Source organism: Brienomyrus brachyistius, chromosome 23, assembly GCF_023856365.1.
Source record: "Brienomyrus brachyistius isolate T26 chromosome 23, BBRACH_0.4, whole genome shotgun sequence".
Lineage (NCBI taxonomy): Eukaryota > Metazoa > Chordata > Actinopteri > Osteoglossiformes > Mormyridae > Brienomyrus > Brienomyrus brachyistius.
This window is the reverse complement of record NC_064555.1, coordinates 14,700,257-14,716,121: the sequence shown is the minus strand read 5'-3', so window position 1 is coordinate 14,716,121 and position 15,865 is coordinate 14,700,257. Positions and strand designations below refer to the sequence as shown.

General features: G+C 43.4%; 2 protein-coding genes across 7 annotated transcripts in view; one reads left to right on the top strand and one right to left on the bottom strand.

Annotated features, from left to right (window-relative positions):
* Positions 1-1,765: 1,765 nt before the first annotated feature.
* On the top strand, positions 1,766-13,456 carry yars1 (tyrosyl-tRNA synthetase 1). Its single transcript, XM_048992530.1, has 14 exons — positions 1,766-1,903; positions 2,404-2,490; positions 3,139-3,285; positions 5,171-5,346; positions 6,672-6,801; positions 7,842-7,922; positions 8,380-8,472; positions 8,611-8,746; positions 8,871-8,956; positions 9,095-9,230; positions 9,874-9,971; positions 10,909-11,102; positions 11,613-11,754; positions 12,683-13,456. Exons 2-14 carry the CDS (start codon positions 2,434-2,436, stop codon positions 12,791-12,793), a joined length of 1,587 nt encoding a protein of 528 aa, XP_048848487.1. The 5' UTR covers positions 1,766-1,903; positions 2,404-2,433; the 3' UTR covers positions 12,794-13,456.
* Positions 13,457-14,000: 544 nt separating this feature from the next.
* Positions 14,001-15,865, bottom strand: part of kiaa1522 (KIAA1522 ortholog) — a 53,197-nt gene continuing 51,332 nt past the window's right edge. For 5 of the 6 annotated variants that reach the window (XM_048992525.1, XM_048992526.1, XM_048992527.1 and 2 more), the window contains one exon: positions 14,001-15,802. In XM_048992525.1, coding sequence (XP_048848482.1) covers positions 15,756-15,802 — 47 coding nt within the window. In that variant the 3' untranslated portion in view covers positions 14,001-15,755. The remainder of the gene's footprint in view (positions 15,803-15,865) is intronic. The other variant, XM_048992528.1, reaches the window with a different exon arrangement.

Genomic DNA, 15,865 nt, shown 5'->3' with positions numbered 1-15,865 from the left:
ACAAACGAAAATACATTGTTGATAAGCGTTGCAAATTGCTTTGGGCTAGGGGCCCCATGGGCCCCCTGCACCCCAAGGGCCCCTGGGCAGCGGCCCCGCTGGCCCGGTCCGTTATCCGTCCCTGTCACTGACTGGTCATTTTTCTTTACCAAACTGATTGATTTGGTGCAATTCGCAAATGACAACATTTGCAAAATAAGAAGTTTAATCCCCACACCGTAATGTCACTTCTGTACAGCAGAACATCATTTCTCAGTGACTCACACAAATTTACAAATGTTTTAGTACATATATGCAAATGCTTTTGTACAATTGTCATCGTTTGATATAATTATTAGTGGCTTTAAGATTTAATCTAATCTAATTTCCCAGTGAAAAATAAAACAATATATCCATCCCATGTCGTCGTGGGGTTTCCTCCGGTTTCCCCTCACAGTCAGTGCTGAGGTTGATTGGAGTTACTAAATTGCCCATAGGAATGCATGTGGGGGGCTAGCCACCTCATACAAAAAAAGTTAAACAAACTGTCAAAAAGATATATTCCATAAATTGCAATGATACAGCATTGTTGGGTTTGTGGTTTTCACAGTATATTTTGTTGTCATTTTGTTGTTCTTCAGCAAATCATGTGGAATCACACGAGTCGGCCTGAATGTATTTGAGATGCATCCGTTTATATCCGTGCAGCATGCCGTACTGTTTCAGCTGATCCAGGCGAAACACTGCAATGTCAGGCAGGTCGGAACCGCTGCCTGTCGGTGTTCTGTCGAGTTAGGCTACCGTAGTACTAAACGATAGCCTTAATCCTAACCCTTACCCCCAAAAAACCCTTACCTTAACCCTAACCCTAGCCCCCCCCCCCAGCTAGAATATTTTCCTAATGGCCCAGCCCAAAGTCATTTCCCCAGCACAAATAAGGGGTAAACATGAGTATCTGTTGTAGGTTTGGTGCATGTAACGTTTTCCCAGCCAGAGTTAGACAGGGGGGGCATTGTGTGGCAGGGTGGCCTGCCCTAAAACAGTCCCCCAGCTAGAATCTTTTCCTCATGGCCCATCCTAAAGTAATTTATATAGCACAAATAAGTAGTAAAGATGAGTATATTAATATGAGTACAAATATTTCCCAAGGTGTCAAACCAAGATCGAAATAAAAGCAGATAAAACTACACAGAAATATCACAGAGATAACATTAGTTCAAATAGTTTTTATGCAAAGTTTAAAAACTGATTGGATATTATAAACGACTAATTTGAGCTCGTGGCATACAAATACCGGCTAAATACCGACTTTTGAATCATCTTGGAAATATTAATTTACGATTAAAGTTATTTCTTTAAGAAACAGTAGCTATATATTTTGATCAAATGCATAACTTATGACAAAAATGGGATTTAAGTGTATTAATTAATAAATTAAATCAAAATGTGCTTTTAAAATAATAATAATATCAGGATTACCAACTTTGGTCAACTGGCTGGATTGAGATTTTAACTTCGAGACAAGTCTGCACACACATGCACACGCATTTACACGTATGTCGCTGTTTTATCACCTTGCAAATAGTCTGTAGGGTTTGCAAACTACCCGCTTTTGATGGAGATTTAGGTTTGTAATGAAAAAATATAGATTTGCCGTAATATTTTTTGCGTGAATTCCACGCCAGGTATGGAAGTTGGCAACGCTGTAATACAGAAGCGCCAAGAAAACACGTGACTTATACGCAGAGAAAGCCGAATACCACGATCGATTGCTCGGTGCTGATTGCTTTTCCTGGCCCGTGTAGTCGGTCGCCGAAACAGAGTAGTGCTGATGTAACACATTGACACATTGAGCGAGGAACGCAGCACCCGGCATCAGTAAACCCTGATCGCTCTTTTCCTACATACTTGCTGATTTAGTGAGGTAGAGTTCTGTCCGACATGCTGATTTCACTCTAAAATCGTTGTTACGCTTTTGTGTTGCCTTTTTGTCTAGAAGATCCATTCAGTCTTAGTAGGTTAGCTAGCATATTGTTTTTAACTACCCACCCTTAAGCTCAGTTTAAGACAAAATGAAATACGCATTTCATTTATATTTTTGCGCTGCTAACGAGGTAGACAGCATTTTGTAATAACGATGGGCTGGGTGAATTTATCTGCGCGCAATGGTTGGTGTTAAACACGTCATGTCATTTTAGCATGTGCGCCGACATGCTGCTGTAATATGAACATTGTTCAATGGATGCTGTGCGTTCTAGCAGTTATTATAATATTGGTAATGCATTCACTTAGTTCGTAGAAAATGCATTGCCCGACCTAGGCCTGGGCTTCGTGATTGCTCTTAATAAATCTGTTTTCGGAAATTCTTCATTATATGATGATTGGGACGTACATTGAAAAAGCTTGCTTTTGTGCTCCCTTAAGTCTTCACGTCGTAAGAAGCAGGCTGTCGTGATGGCGGAACTGCAAAGTCCAGAGGAGAAGTTCCATCTTATCACCCGGAATCTTCAGGTGAGGTTTTCGCTTTGCTTCTCGCAAATCGTTACAAACCAATTGAAATCGAAAGTCGTGCTTGTCAACTTAGACGTTAAGTGTCGGGTGCAGTTCAGTACATACAGTACCAGTCAAAGATCTGGACATATCTACTCATAGAAAGTCTTATTTGTCTTATCTACATTTTAGAATATTTATAAAGAATTCATAACTATTAAATAACATATAAAGAATTATGCACTGAACAAAAAAAGTATTACAATTCTTTGGTAGTGCCAACTCTGTGGGTTAGGACTCAGAAGGCTGCCGATTATAAGCCCTGGATTGGCTGCGTGATCCTACTATTGGACTCTTGAGCAAGGCCCTTAACCCAGGTTGCTCCAGGGACTGACTGACCCTACTATCTCCTCTATGCCAGTGATGTGGCCTCCTGGGAACCTTTTCCAGTTGTCCTGACAGAGGTCCCACACATGCTGAGCACTCATTGGCCACTTTTCCTTCGCACTTTGGTCAAACTCCTCCCAAACCTTTTCTGCTGTGTTTAGGTCAGGTGATGTGACACTCCATCACTGTCCAAACTTGTGAATGAAACTGGTTATAACATACTTTAAAAATATATTATATAAAAAAACATCTCTTGTTATGATTATATTGCTTCTTCTCCAGGAGGTGCTGGGGGAGGACAAACTGAAGCAGATCCTGCAGGAGAGGGAGCTGAAGGTGTACTGGGGGACAGCCACCACGGGGAAGCCCCATGTCGCCTACTTCGTGCCCATGTCCAAGATTGCAGACTTCCTGAAGGCTGGCTGTGAGGTATGTTGATGACTGTGTTGGTGATCCCAGCAGTGCTACTTGTCTGCTTGGAACGACTTTGGGTCACACCTGTTGTCAGAGTGACACACATTGGGACATTATTATTGATTTCACTTAAAGGGGAATGCATATGGTTTTGGGACCAGTCTGCCACAGATAGTTGGTACAATAACTCGAAAAGTATTTGATGGACCTTTTTCTAACATTGCAGGCACATTGTATGGATGACGATCAGAAACAGTAAAAATTTTTGAGACAGATTGTACCAAAATTGAAGTATAATACATAATAGCATAGAGAAGGGTAGTTTCATCCTTGTTACCTTTTATATGATGACTCAAAAAGTATTTTAAGGATCTTTTCAGTGCAGCAGTCTTAGGTGGCGGAAAAGGACGTAAAGGGCGGTTATAGAATACACTTGATCTTGTGAACGCAGTAACTCTTAACCCTCTGAAGTCGACGGCATATCTTTCTCGCTTATTTCGGTTCATAACTCGCTGAAATCATTGTAGAAACATGAGAAAAACGCTGACTAAATCTGTAATCTGTCTTCTTTTCAAAACGTCAATTGTCGGAAGTATTAAAGTTTTTAAAATTAGGATAAATCGGCAAAAAAGTAAACCATGTCACCCTTCTCTGTTTTACCTGCATCAGGGGTATGTAGTGCCGCCCTCCCCTGAAGATCGCTATTCACGTTCTAAATAGCCATTTTAGTTTTAAAATCGCATTTGCATGGTAATTTGATGAACAACATAACGGTGAAGCGCGATCCAGATACATGCCCATCAGCGCCATAAAAGGGGGGAGGATGTGGCCAGGTGTGAATGGCTCTTTCATATGCATGAAAGTTGCTACATATTCAATGAAAGGAGCCCAGAAAGAGTGACATGAGTTGGGTTTTTCATATTTATTTATCCAACTGAATAGTGCAACATCACCATTTAGTCATCTTCATGTAGCCAAGACTTTGGTGATCAGATATCTGGGATCAAAACAAACTGCCAACATTGCTTACTATGTACTTTTATAATGATTCTGCAAGTGATCCAAACTGCATTTTGCAATGACTATACTTTGATGTCAAATTACAAATTTCACATAATTCAGACATTTACAAAGTACACTAAGATTAAGATTAGTTTAATGCCAAAACAAATATATATGAAATAAACTTAATTCATGGCAAATAAATTATGATATTGAATGAAATGAGTGGCTGTGCCCCAGTCAGTGAAAGTGTGGTCCCTACCCCTAGACCCCTGAGGGTTTAAGCATTTTATGGATTTTTTCCAAATTTGGTAGGCAGATAGTACGATTGATGATCTAGTGCATACATTTTGAAAAAAAAATACATCAAAATTTAAGCAACACTGCTTAGTGGCAGTAAAGTGAAGGGTGACTGCAGAAGATATTTAACCCTGTGAATGTAACTGATATTTGATGGATCTTATTACCTCTTCACAAATACAAGATGTTTGGGGTCTGAGCGCAGGATCAGGCCTTGGGCTGTACGATATTACATCGCAATGTAATCATGATTCTATGATGCATGCGCAGTAACCATCGGGGCTTGAGCTCATTTATCAGAATGGTGGTACTGTTTGTACCATTACTTCCACAATTTTATAAGCCTAAAATATTGAACGGCCATGAAATCTTTTAAAAGAGGATATATTGTGGTTAAACTAGGTCAAAAGATGGTGGTGGTGTGGCTGTCCATTTTGCACTTTAAAGTCCGACACGTTTATAAAACTTGTATTATTATTTGTACAGATTACTTACTAATGTGACTGTTTTGCTGATATCAGGGCTCGAACCTGCGACCTCCTGGTCTCAGCCCCCTCCCCTCTGTTATACTACATATTTTTTTCTATGGACCCTGCAGGTGACCATCCTGTTTGCAGATCTGCATGCCTACTTGGACAACATGAAGGCTCCCTGGGACCTGCTGGAGCTCCGGACTAAGTATTACGAGCAGGTCATCAAGGCCATGCTGGAGAGCATCGGCGTGCCCCTGGAGAAGCTGAAGTTCATCAAGGGGACAGACTTCCAGCTCAGCAGGTAAGGCTGCACTTGGCACTTTCACACTCTCCTTTTGAAATGTCAGTACGTTTTTCATTCCGTCATTGTCAGTGTATCAGTATGTGCTTTACAGGTGGAATGCCTGTTTACTTTAGGCCCTGCTGCAGTCTTGACGCTCCTGTAGAAAGCATCTTGATGAATGTCTTCTGTTTAACTAAGCTGAATGGGAGGAATCATTTCCTGGAATTTGGTGGTTGTGAAATATTTTGCTTTCGCATTATTCATTTATGGCACGATGGTACAGTGGTTTGCACACAGTGGCTTGCATAGGCGCTGTTGCCTTGCATGTCCGGAGTGCAGGGTTCGAGTCTCCACCATGTTTCTCTGCGCGTGCAGTTTGCATGAACTTTCTGTGTCGTCGTCAGGTGTCCTCTGGGTACTCCGGTTCCCCCTCACAGTCCAAACACGTTAAGGTGTTTTTGGGTGCCACTGAAATAAAGGTAGCTGATTACGAGAAAGATCTCAGTGTGTATGTTGATGCTTCCATGTCCCACTCTCACTAGTGTGGGGAAGCAATAAAAAAGGCCAATAGGATGTTGGGGTATATCTCCAGGTGTGTGGAGTTTAAGTCAAGGGAGGTGATGCTAAGATTATATAATTCCTTGTTAAGACCTCATCTAGAATATTGTGTGCAGGTTTGGTCACCATACCTTAAGAAGGACATTGCTGCCTTGGAAAGGGTGCAACGTAGGGCGACGAGAATGATTCCTGGTCTTAGAGGAATGTCTTATAAGGAGAGGTTAGCTGAGCTGAATCTGTTTAGCCTCGAGCAAAGGAGACTAAAGGGGGACATGATCCAGGTATATAAGATTCTAACAGGTCTGGATGCTGTTCAGCTAAATGGCTATTTCAATATTAGTTTAAATACTAGAACTCGTGGCCATAAGTGGAAATTAGCAGGAGAACGTTTTAAAATTCACTTCCTTACACAGCGTGTAGCTGGAGTATGGAATAGTCTTCCTGCTAGTGTAGCGCAAGCTAACTAGGTTCCTTTATGTCAGAGCTGGATAAGGTTTTAACAACTCTGAGCTATTAGTTAAGTTCTTCCCAAACGAGCTTGATGGGCCGAATGGCTTCCTCTCATTTGTAAATTTCTTATGTTCTTATGTAAGGCGAAGTTGCCACAGTGCATGTTTGCCCTGTCCTGGGTTATTCCCTGGCTTCAGACCCCGCAGTCCTGCATAGGGCAAGTGGGCGTGATGGATGGATGGATGGATGGTTGGGTTATTTAATCACTGGTACAATAACACCCCCCAAGTTAGTTCCAGGCAAGGTCCTTTTGTAAGCCCTCCCTGTGCTTGTAGGGAGTACACCCTGGACGTGTACCGACTGTCCTCAGTCGTCACTGAGCACGATGCCAAGAAGGCTGGAGCTGAGGTGGTGAAACAAGTGGAGCACCCCCTGTTGAGCGGGCTGCTCTACCCAGGCCTGCAGGTAGACTGTCACTCCCGCCCGGCACCCGGTCAGAGTGCCCCCAGAACTGGTTTTCCTCTGTCTGAGCGTGCGCACGCTGCTGAATCCTGCTTGTTGTCCCCCCCCCTTATGGTACCTGGCTGCTTTAGTTTGATCCAAAATGGTACTTGGCTCATGAAGTTTGAGAGCTACTGACGTTGGCCGGTGTTTCCCAACCCAGTCCTTGGGGACGCTGGGACAGTCCATGTTTTTGTTCCCTCCCAGCGTAGCCATATCAGATATTTAGTGTTCTTGATGGAGGAAAAAGTGTGGACTGGGTTGGGAAACACTGGCCCAAGAAATACATTTCTTTGTGATTTATTACATATGTACATGGAGGAGCTTGTTCACACGTCCTGATTTTGCCTAGTTTGATGGGTCTCGATCAACAAGGGAGTGGGTTGTGTTTCACTTTTTTAACCAACCGCAGCCTTTATTGTGCAACATCACCACATTAAAACCAGTGCTTCCTGTAAAATAGCAAGGTGCACAGACTTGTAAAGTACCTATTTTATTGTGTATGCCTTTTGTTAAGGGACATGTCATAGATACAAAACACAGGAACACTGCTTACCTGCAAAGGCTGTATGGAGCAGGGTTAGGGTGTGTGTTTGTTTCATGATGATGATAACAACAGTAATTAAAAGGCTTGAACCAGCAACCCTGTGACCACCAGCACAGAGGCTTAGCCTGCTGACCCACACACTGCCCCAGGCCAGATGGCCGGAAGCCTGGAGTCATACGATGAAGACTGATTGGTTAAAGAAGTGAAACGCAGGCCCGTCCCTTGTTGACAAAGGGATACATTGAGCTTGGCAAAATCAGATTGAGCGTTGTGATGCATTGTGTACATTTCATTTTGTTCTTTATTGTTAACAAACTGAGTGGATACTCAAGTGACAACCTTTGCAGGCAGTTGGAATGTAGATTATTGTACTCAAGGAAATGTGTATTTAAAATCAAATAAATCAGCAAATGAGTGATTTTTGTAGTTAATGGTAACACCCCCCCCCCCCAACTAGGCTTTGGATGAAGAGTACCTGAAGGTGGATGCACAGTTTGGGGGAGTGGACCAGAGGAAGATCTTCACGCTGGCTGAGAAGGTACCATGTCCGGGTTCACAGCACAGCTTGCATGATCATTTCCCTGCCAGTGTAGCTGGCAAACGGTGCAAAATCAGGGTGCAGCGGCACAAACTGCTTTTAATCGGTGGATTAGAATGCTGTGGCTGTGATGGGAAGGTTGCTGGTTTGAATCCCAGGGTCAGCATAGTGATGTCACTATTTGGCCCTTGAGCAAGGCTCTTTCCCCCCAGTTGATGTTGGAACTGTCTGACCCCACTCCCCCCCAAAAAAAATCTACATCGCTTTGGTTAAAAACATCTATTAAATAAATAAATAATGTCAGGAATGTTGGGATGCATTCTGTGATGTTGGGAGTGATGCTTGATTGGCCAATGGGAGAGGAGCATAATTCTACACTCCTATTGGTTGACGGCTATGACTGGGGAGTTGGACTAGATTGAGTAACGCAGATTGATGTGCTCTGTGTGTCCTGCAGTATCTTCCTTCTCTGGGGTACGCCAAAAGGATTCACATGATGAACCCCATGGTTCCTGGACTGACGGGCGGCAAGATGAGCTCGTCTGAAGAGGTGCAACATCGTTTCTATGCAGCTGCACCATATTGAGGCATTTTCACCACTAAACAAAATTTACTTAACTTGTTTGATTACTGCTATCAGACAGCTGCTAGTAGACACTGTTCACTTTGATATCTCGTGGTGACTTAGGAATCCAAGATTGACCTCCTGGACAAGAAGGAGGATGTGAAGAAGAAGCTGAAGAAGGCCTTCTGTGAGCCAGGCAACATCCAAAACAATGGCGTCCTCTCATTCGTCAAACATGTGCTCTTCCCCCTGCACTCAGGTCTGCCTGGTAGTTGTTTGCCCCCTTGTGGTAGATGATAGGAACTGCAACTCTGTTTTTTTTTTTCTTGAGTCGTTTCGGCAAACTATTGCTTACTAATTGTAACATACCCGACTCCTTGCAGAGTTTGTCATCAAAAGGGACGAGAAGTGGGGAGGCAATAGAGTGTACACGGTGTACGAAGAGGTGGAGAAGGACTTTGCGGAGGAGGTGTGACCTATTTGCTGCCTACTAATTTCACGACCCTCAGTCAGGTCGTGGCAAATTACTGGTGTAGACGCCTCAAAGATTAATCTGCAGTTTGTGCGAAAATGGTCACAGTTTGACATGTGACGACCTGCTCTGCAGCTCATCCACCCGGGGGACTTGAAGGCTTCGGTGGAGGTGGCTCTCAACAAGCTCTTGGACCCCATCAGGAAGAAGTTTGGAAGCCCCGAGCTGCAGAAGCTGACCAGCCACGCCTACCCAGAGCTGGCCAAATGCAGTGAGTGATGTGGAGGCCGTGTCTGCATTGCAGTGCAGTTAGCATGCTGGACATTAACCACATAATTTTTACCAACAAATGTTTAAAACAAAAAAAAAAGTTCACGATTTAACAATTAATTGCTCTATTGATACAACTCTAGTCGTGTGAGACCTCCCCCACCCCCCCCCAAGTTTCTCTGACCTCTGATTGGCTGTCATCTCCTACATGGCTGCATGACCAGCTGCCCTTCATTTGGTGTGATGCAGGCCTAAATGTCATTCGAAATGGTTGCAGTGTAGCTCCACATATTGGGGGTTTGGTGGCCCTGTAATTGAAGAGCTGTATTTGGGATTGATAGCTGTTTAAATGAAGATAGTCAGGCTGTAGTACATTTTCTTTAGAAAATGTGTGTTTATGTGTTGTACACGGTGTGGGTAAAACCCAAAATGCTGCTACACAAAAGGTTTGAAAGTGTCTGGGGCGTCTGCTATGGTAATTTCATCAGACGCCCACATGCTTAAAGTAGCTGGTTTGCAGTGCCTTCGCGAGACCGCTTTTCATTCCGACGAGAAATCTCGTCAGGTTGTGATATCTCAAGATTTCGTTACACCCCTAGTAGAGGTGTTTTCATTTACAGAATTTCTTGTATGTTTGTCAACAGAGGGGGGTGCCAAAGGAAACCCCAAAAACTCTGATGAAGAGGAGATAACTCCTACTCGCCTGGACGTGAGGGTGGGGAAGATCTTGAGCGTGGAGCAGGTAAGGCAGAGTGGGCACTGGTCTTAGGGCTTGTGAAAATTTCACGCTGCGCGCGAGGAGCAAAATATTATGCTGATATTTTTTTCATGTTTGAGTTTGTTCATGATATACAGAAATAAATAATATAATGTGCCAGGTGCAGATAATATGTAATTAGTTGTAACAGAGGGTGAATGACCTAAATGTTACCATAGGAACATCCATCCATCCATCCCTCTTCCCCCCATTTATCCTGGTTGAGTTGCAGAACTGAAAGATTTATATATAAACCAGAATTTGTGTTGGCTGTCTTTAAACTTCTCAGACTTTTATTTGTTATAAAATAATAATATAAAATAAATTATTACTGATTGACCACTTAAATGCATACAACTGAAGGGTTTAAATTAGTTCAGGAGTCAGGCTTCAGCCTAAAATTATTTTTCACTTGGCCTATGGTTCTCAGACTTTAATGATGGATGTTTTGAAATCCTTTCTCAAAGGTGTTGACATTTCGCCGGGGGTCCGCCTCTGTCTCTCCCTGCCTCCCGGGGGGGGGGTTGGCACTGAACTGTGTCCCCAGTTTTGCATGTTGTTGCACCAGCACAACACGAGAGAGTGCCGTTTGGTAACAGTGGCACCCCCTTCGGTGACCCACCGAGACCAGACCCCTGACTGGGGTGGATTTCATAATGCCGGCCAGAAGAGTCATTTCCTAAGAAAAGGGCCCTATTTCTGACAGTCTGCTCTTTGCCTTCTCTCTCACCATGTCGCTTGACCTAGTGTTCCAGATTTTCCTTATATGGAGAATCATATATATATTTTTTCAAAGGTTCTGTGTAGAAATTTTTGTTTTACATAAATAGGTGTTTTTATGGGTTAAGTCCAGTCCCTAGGATCCCGGTTCCGTAGTCGCTGTACCTCCCACAGCTCCTCACTGCTCTCTCCCCACCTTCAGCACCCTGATGCCACCTCCCTGTACCTGGAGAAGGTGGACGTAGGTGAGGCAGAGCCCCGGACGGTGGTGAGCGGCCTAGTGGACTATGTCAGCCAGGAGGACCTTCAGGACCGACTGGTGGTGCTGCTGTGTAACCTGAAGCCGCAGAAGATGCGGGGCATCGAGTCCCAAGCCATGCTGCTCTGTGCTTCCATGTGAGTCCCACCTCCTCCTCCTCCGCCCCTTCCTGCAGGAGACCCTTTCTTCCTGCGTCAGCATGCTTTTCCTGTATCCCACCCTGAAGCAGTGCCGCTCGAAGCCTATTTGGTGGTGCAGGCGAGCTTCAGAGCACTGCCACTAAGGCTTGACAGCCAGGTGGTTCGACATTTCAAACTTAGCTAGAGCTCAGAACAAACTGGAACTTATTTTGGTACCTCGAGTCTTATTTCCCGCCCTGTTGCTGTCTGCTTTTCACATTTTTTATATGTTTGCATTGTTGTTTAGTTAAACACTTATTTGCAGTACTGTTGCAGAATGTCATTAGGCGTCCTGTCATTAGGCGTTTCAGTCGTGGTGAATGATGTGGCATATGAGAATCATTTCCTTTCGGTGTGTCTCCACGCTGTTGCTCAGTGCCTGGCTTCTTGCCGTTTTGCAATCTGGGTTTTGGCTCGGTTTGGTGTCTGAAGCGACCTGTTTGCTCTCTTCTGTGGGGCGGGGGGCAGCGACGGCAATCCAAGGAAGGTGGAGCCACTGGACCCCCCCGCGGGCTCGGCGCCTGGAGACCGCGTCTTCGTGGAGGGGTTCGAGGCCGGCATGCCGGACGACGAGCTGAAGCCAAAGAAGAAGGTTTTTGAGAAGCTGCAGGTGCGTGAAGCTCCACGTCGGAGAACAGACCCCACTAATAAGGAGATGTTCTTCAGGCTGGAAAACAGCCGTCAGCTTCATCTGTACCTCCAGCCAGTTACGTGTGGGAGAATTTACTCACTCGCAGTCAAAGCTCTAAGGTGGTTTGCTGACTGCATCAAATAACAGTGCGTCTGTAATATGAGATGAAGCACGGAGTCTTACCAGCCAACTGAGGTGCCCCCCAAGTGCAAGATTCGTTACACTTAATGCTTTTGAAACATTATGTCTACCATGCAGTAATATACTCTCGACCAATCGCATTGATACATACCGTACTGTAACCAATCAGAAAAGAGAGAAGTTGCACGATCACTAGATGTCCACTGCATGTTTGAGATGTTTACAGGTACAAATCACCTTGTTAACTAGTACAGTCAGGTGGGGTGGGGGGGCGGCCTCTGGACTTTCAGACTTGGAGACTCAGTCCAAATCCCAGCCAGATTTGAGGCTGGGGAACCTTACATTAGAATATTTTGTCTATAGCACAGCACTCAGTCCACTCAGACTCTTCACACACGCATACAGGGATTTTGGTCCTGGAAGTCCTCGCTAACCTTTGACCTTTTTACAATGAATAACCACCAACCTGATTATAATGAATAATTAAGTACATTTCAGATCATTATGAATCTTAATCTCGAAATCTGATAAGTATAACTCCTCAAATCATAACTGATTGATCTGACATCATCAGTATAAAAGCTGATTCTATGCATCTGTTTTTGCTTGTTGTGTAAATCCGTGGATTATGGCTGTGTAGGTTGTGGGTTTGAATCCTGTGTCTGGCAGAATAATTATATCCCAAAACTCTTAACCCCAGCTGCTCCAGCCGTGCAGTTTTGTTTCTGATATATTTTTGCCTTTTTAAATCCTGCTCCTTCTCAAGGTGGACCTCAAGATCTCCAGTGCTTGTGTGGCCCAGTGGAAAGAGAGGGACCTGATGACCAAATTGGGACCAGTCACCTGCAAAACACTCAAAGGAGGCAGCATCAGCTAGATACAACTCTGCTCCATCATCTCCATGACGGGTAGCACAGGGAAAACAGGGATTTTCTGTCCCTTTATGTTAACAGATAATTGCCAAATTAACTGTGACGGATCCACGCTCCTCTCTATCTCCTTTGCCTCGGCCTTGAGTTCATTCGGGAAAATAAATGGCAGAATTTTTTGATGATTAAAACACTTGATCCTAATGCCTGTCACTTATCACTTTAGCTTCAACTTCCTTTTTTATTTAAATTTTTCGCTGCCACTGTATCTGTGATTTTTGGGCATCCAATCCCACGTGTAAAGACGACACAGTGCTCTGTCACAGGCCTGGGACATTTCCTGAATGTCTCTGCTGAAACTGTTTGCGTCGCTTCTGCGAAGGACAAGTCTGCCTCTACATCAGTTGTAGTCACATACCTCACGCTCATGTCACGTGACAGGTCTGGCGTCTGCACAAACCGCTGCTGACACTGGTTATTAAATGTCCTTGTTTAGGGATGTTCTCCAAGTGCGCAGTTTGAGTTGAGCTGCTAGCGTCTATGAGAGGACGAATTTGTGGCTTTTAGCGTGGGTGTTGGGGTGTTGACTGTCTAGCATCCTGCCGACTGTATTGTAATTATTGACATCAGCGCTGGACATTGTACTATTACAATAAATGGCTGTCTCTCTGGGGGGTGGAGTTTCTGCTCTCCTTGCATCTGACACCTTGCGTACAAACAGATCTGGGATACTAAATGTGTTGCTCAGAGATTTCAGAGTCACTAAGCATTTTGATGAGTGTGTATCGTCTGTAATCAGGTGTCCTATTCAGGGTCATTAGGGATCTGGAGCCTATGGGCACGAGGCAGGGGACAACCCAAGATGGGACACCAACCAATCATAGGGCACACTCACACCTATGGGGAATTTGATAATTCCAGTTAAATTAAATTGTTTTTGGGCTGGGGGGAGGGCGACCCAGAGAAATCCCTACAGTGAAACAGGAAGAACATGCAAACTCAACACATGAAACCCAAGCAGAGACTTGAACCCTAGTCCCTGAGGTGTGACGCAGCAGAGCTAACAACTACCACCATGCTGCCCACTCAGCTAAACAGAAAGACAGACATGCTAACCATTTCCTTCCATGCACAATCTACCTGTTAATAGTGTTTAAGCTGGAATCCTCTGTATCCAGCTCTCATCCTCAAAGTTCATTTAAAATAAATGACACCTTGCGGGATCTAATGTTTTATTTATAATGCTCTTTTTAAACAAAGCAACTGTACATTATTATGTGTAATTATAACCATGATATCATTATTACTTGAATATCAGAGACAGAAGATATCTTGACTGCATCCAGTGGAAGATCCCCTTTTTCCGCTTAAGTGATTCTCATAAGGGTAGTTGTGCAAGGCTGCATGAAGTCCAAAAAAAACAAACCAAAAAGTAGTGGTTATGGTAGAAAAAATGGATTTTTATCTTTAGCAAAGGATGCAGCATGTCTGGTTGCTGTTTCTTTTGGAGAAATTTTACTGGAGGAGCCTGGTGAACGGGGCCTTGTATTGTGATAACTGGCTTCTCATCCACATAAGGGATTAACCCGAAGGCACTGTCTAGTCACCACAAGGCTCCGCTAAAGGTCACTTGGTGTGGGATAGAGCCAGGAGTGAAGTTCAACCCCAGGTGGTCACCCGCTGTTTTCTGAAGGACTGGTGAGCATTGGCCGCATTAAACAACAGGAAGTCCAGTTCAAATACGGACCTTGACAAAGCTCTGATGTGCCACATTATGTGGGCTGTCATATTCTCTCAGCCAGTACAGCTGTGTCACACTAGGTGGGGCGATTTTCTTTGGCATCATTGGGGCAGCCTGTGTTTCAATATTCAGAAATCTAAACTAAACTGCAGTTTTTGGAAATGAGCGTAAGCAATAAAACAAAATAAAAAATGATACAAAAATGAAAACATCAGTAGACTGATTGAACAAGAGACATGAATCCTTAAGAAAGTAGTCCAACTACAAAGAGAAGAAAATTTTGAAAACTTTTTAAATTTATATGTCTGTATACATCCAGTTTGATGCCAACATTTCTTTTGAGTAACAGTGCATTAAGGCATTATAAAGTCTTGGAAGTTGTACTAAGAAGCAGCTGATTCATTCAATTCTCTCTGATACAGCTTATTTACTTAACAAAGTGCTTTTCTGATTGACAGCTCTATCATATTGTTACGCAAGTATCCCTTTTTGTTAAGCACAACCTACTTAACACAAAAAAATAGCAAAAAAATGTAACAGGTGTTTTTTTCAGTAAGAGTCTGAACTGACTGAAAGATTGTAAAACCAAAAATGGGAAAAATGGAGTTGTATACAAAAGAAAATACTTCTGCAACCAAAATACCCATAATACAAATGGAAAATTATGCAATAAGTAGTCATTCAGCTACACTCCAAAAAGGAATACTGCATTAATTGTAATGATATCTTTAATTTTGTGATGCTTTTAATATATTTTCTTCTTATATCCAGCCTCTGGAATGTATCACGTACGTCATTCTGGACAGAAGAGTCTGCTAAATGTGTAAATATAAATTTTGGGCCATTTTCAAAACTTGGCAGTAGTGGTTACTATCCATCATGACCACTAGGTGGTAACGCAGGCTTACAGTCATAAAGACCACAGAATTAAAAAGAAAAAAAATATATTCAGAGTAACATACTCAAGGGGTTTCTACTTGCGCTTTTGTAGAGCAGAAACAATTTTAAAAGACAAATGTTTCAAAATAAAGCTATAAAATCAAGGAAAATTAATATAAACACCATTTTTGCATAAATATGCAGGCCACTTAAGGCTAAGGCTTTGATTAAGACTTCCTCCCGATGAGCATTTCCAACTGACTCCTCTTTAGAGTCTCTTGACGACTTCAGTTTTCGCAGTACTTATCCAAATGTCTTGCTGGCTAATCTCCAAAAAGACGCGCAGTTGTTTACAAGCTTGGTGCTACTCCAACCGTACTTCCATCTTCTTGACTACCTGCGGAGAAGGCAGAAGATGAGAGAGCCAAGTCTAGATCTGGCATCCATTAGCACAGACTAA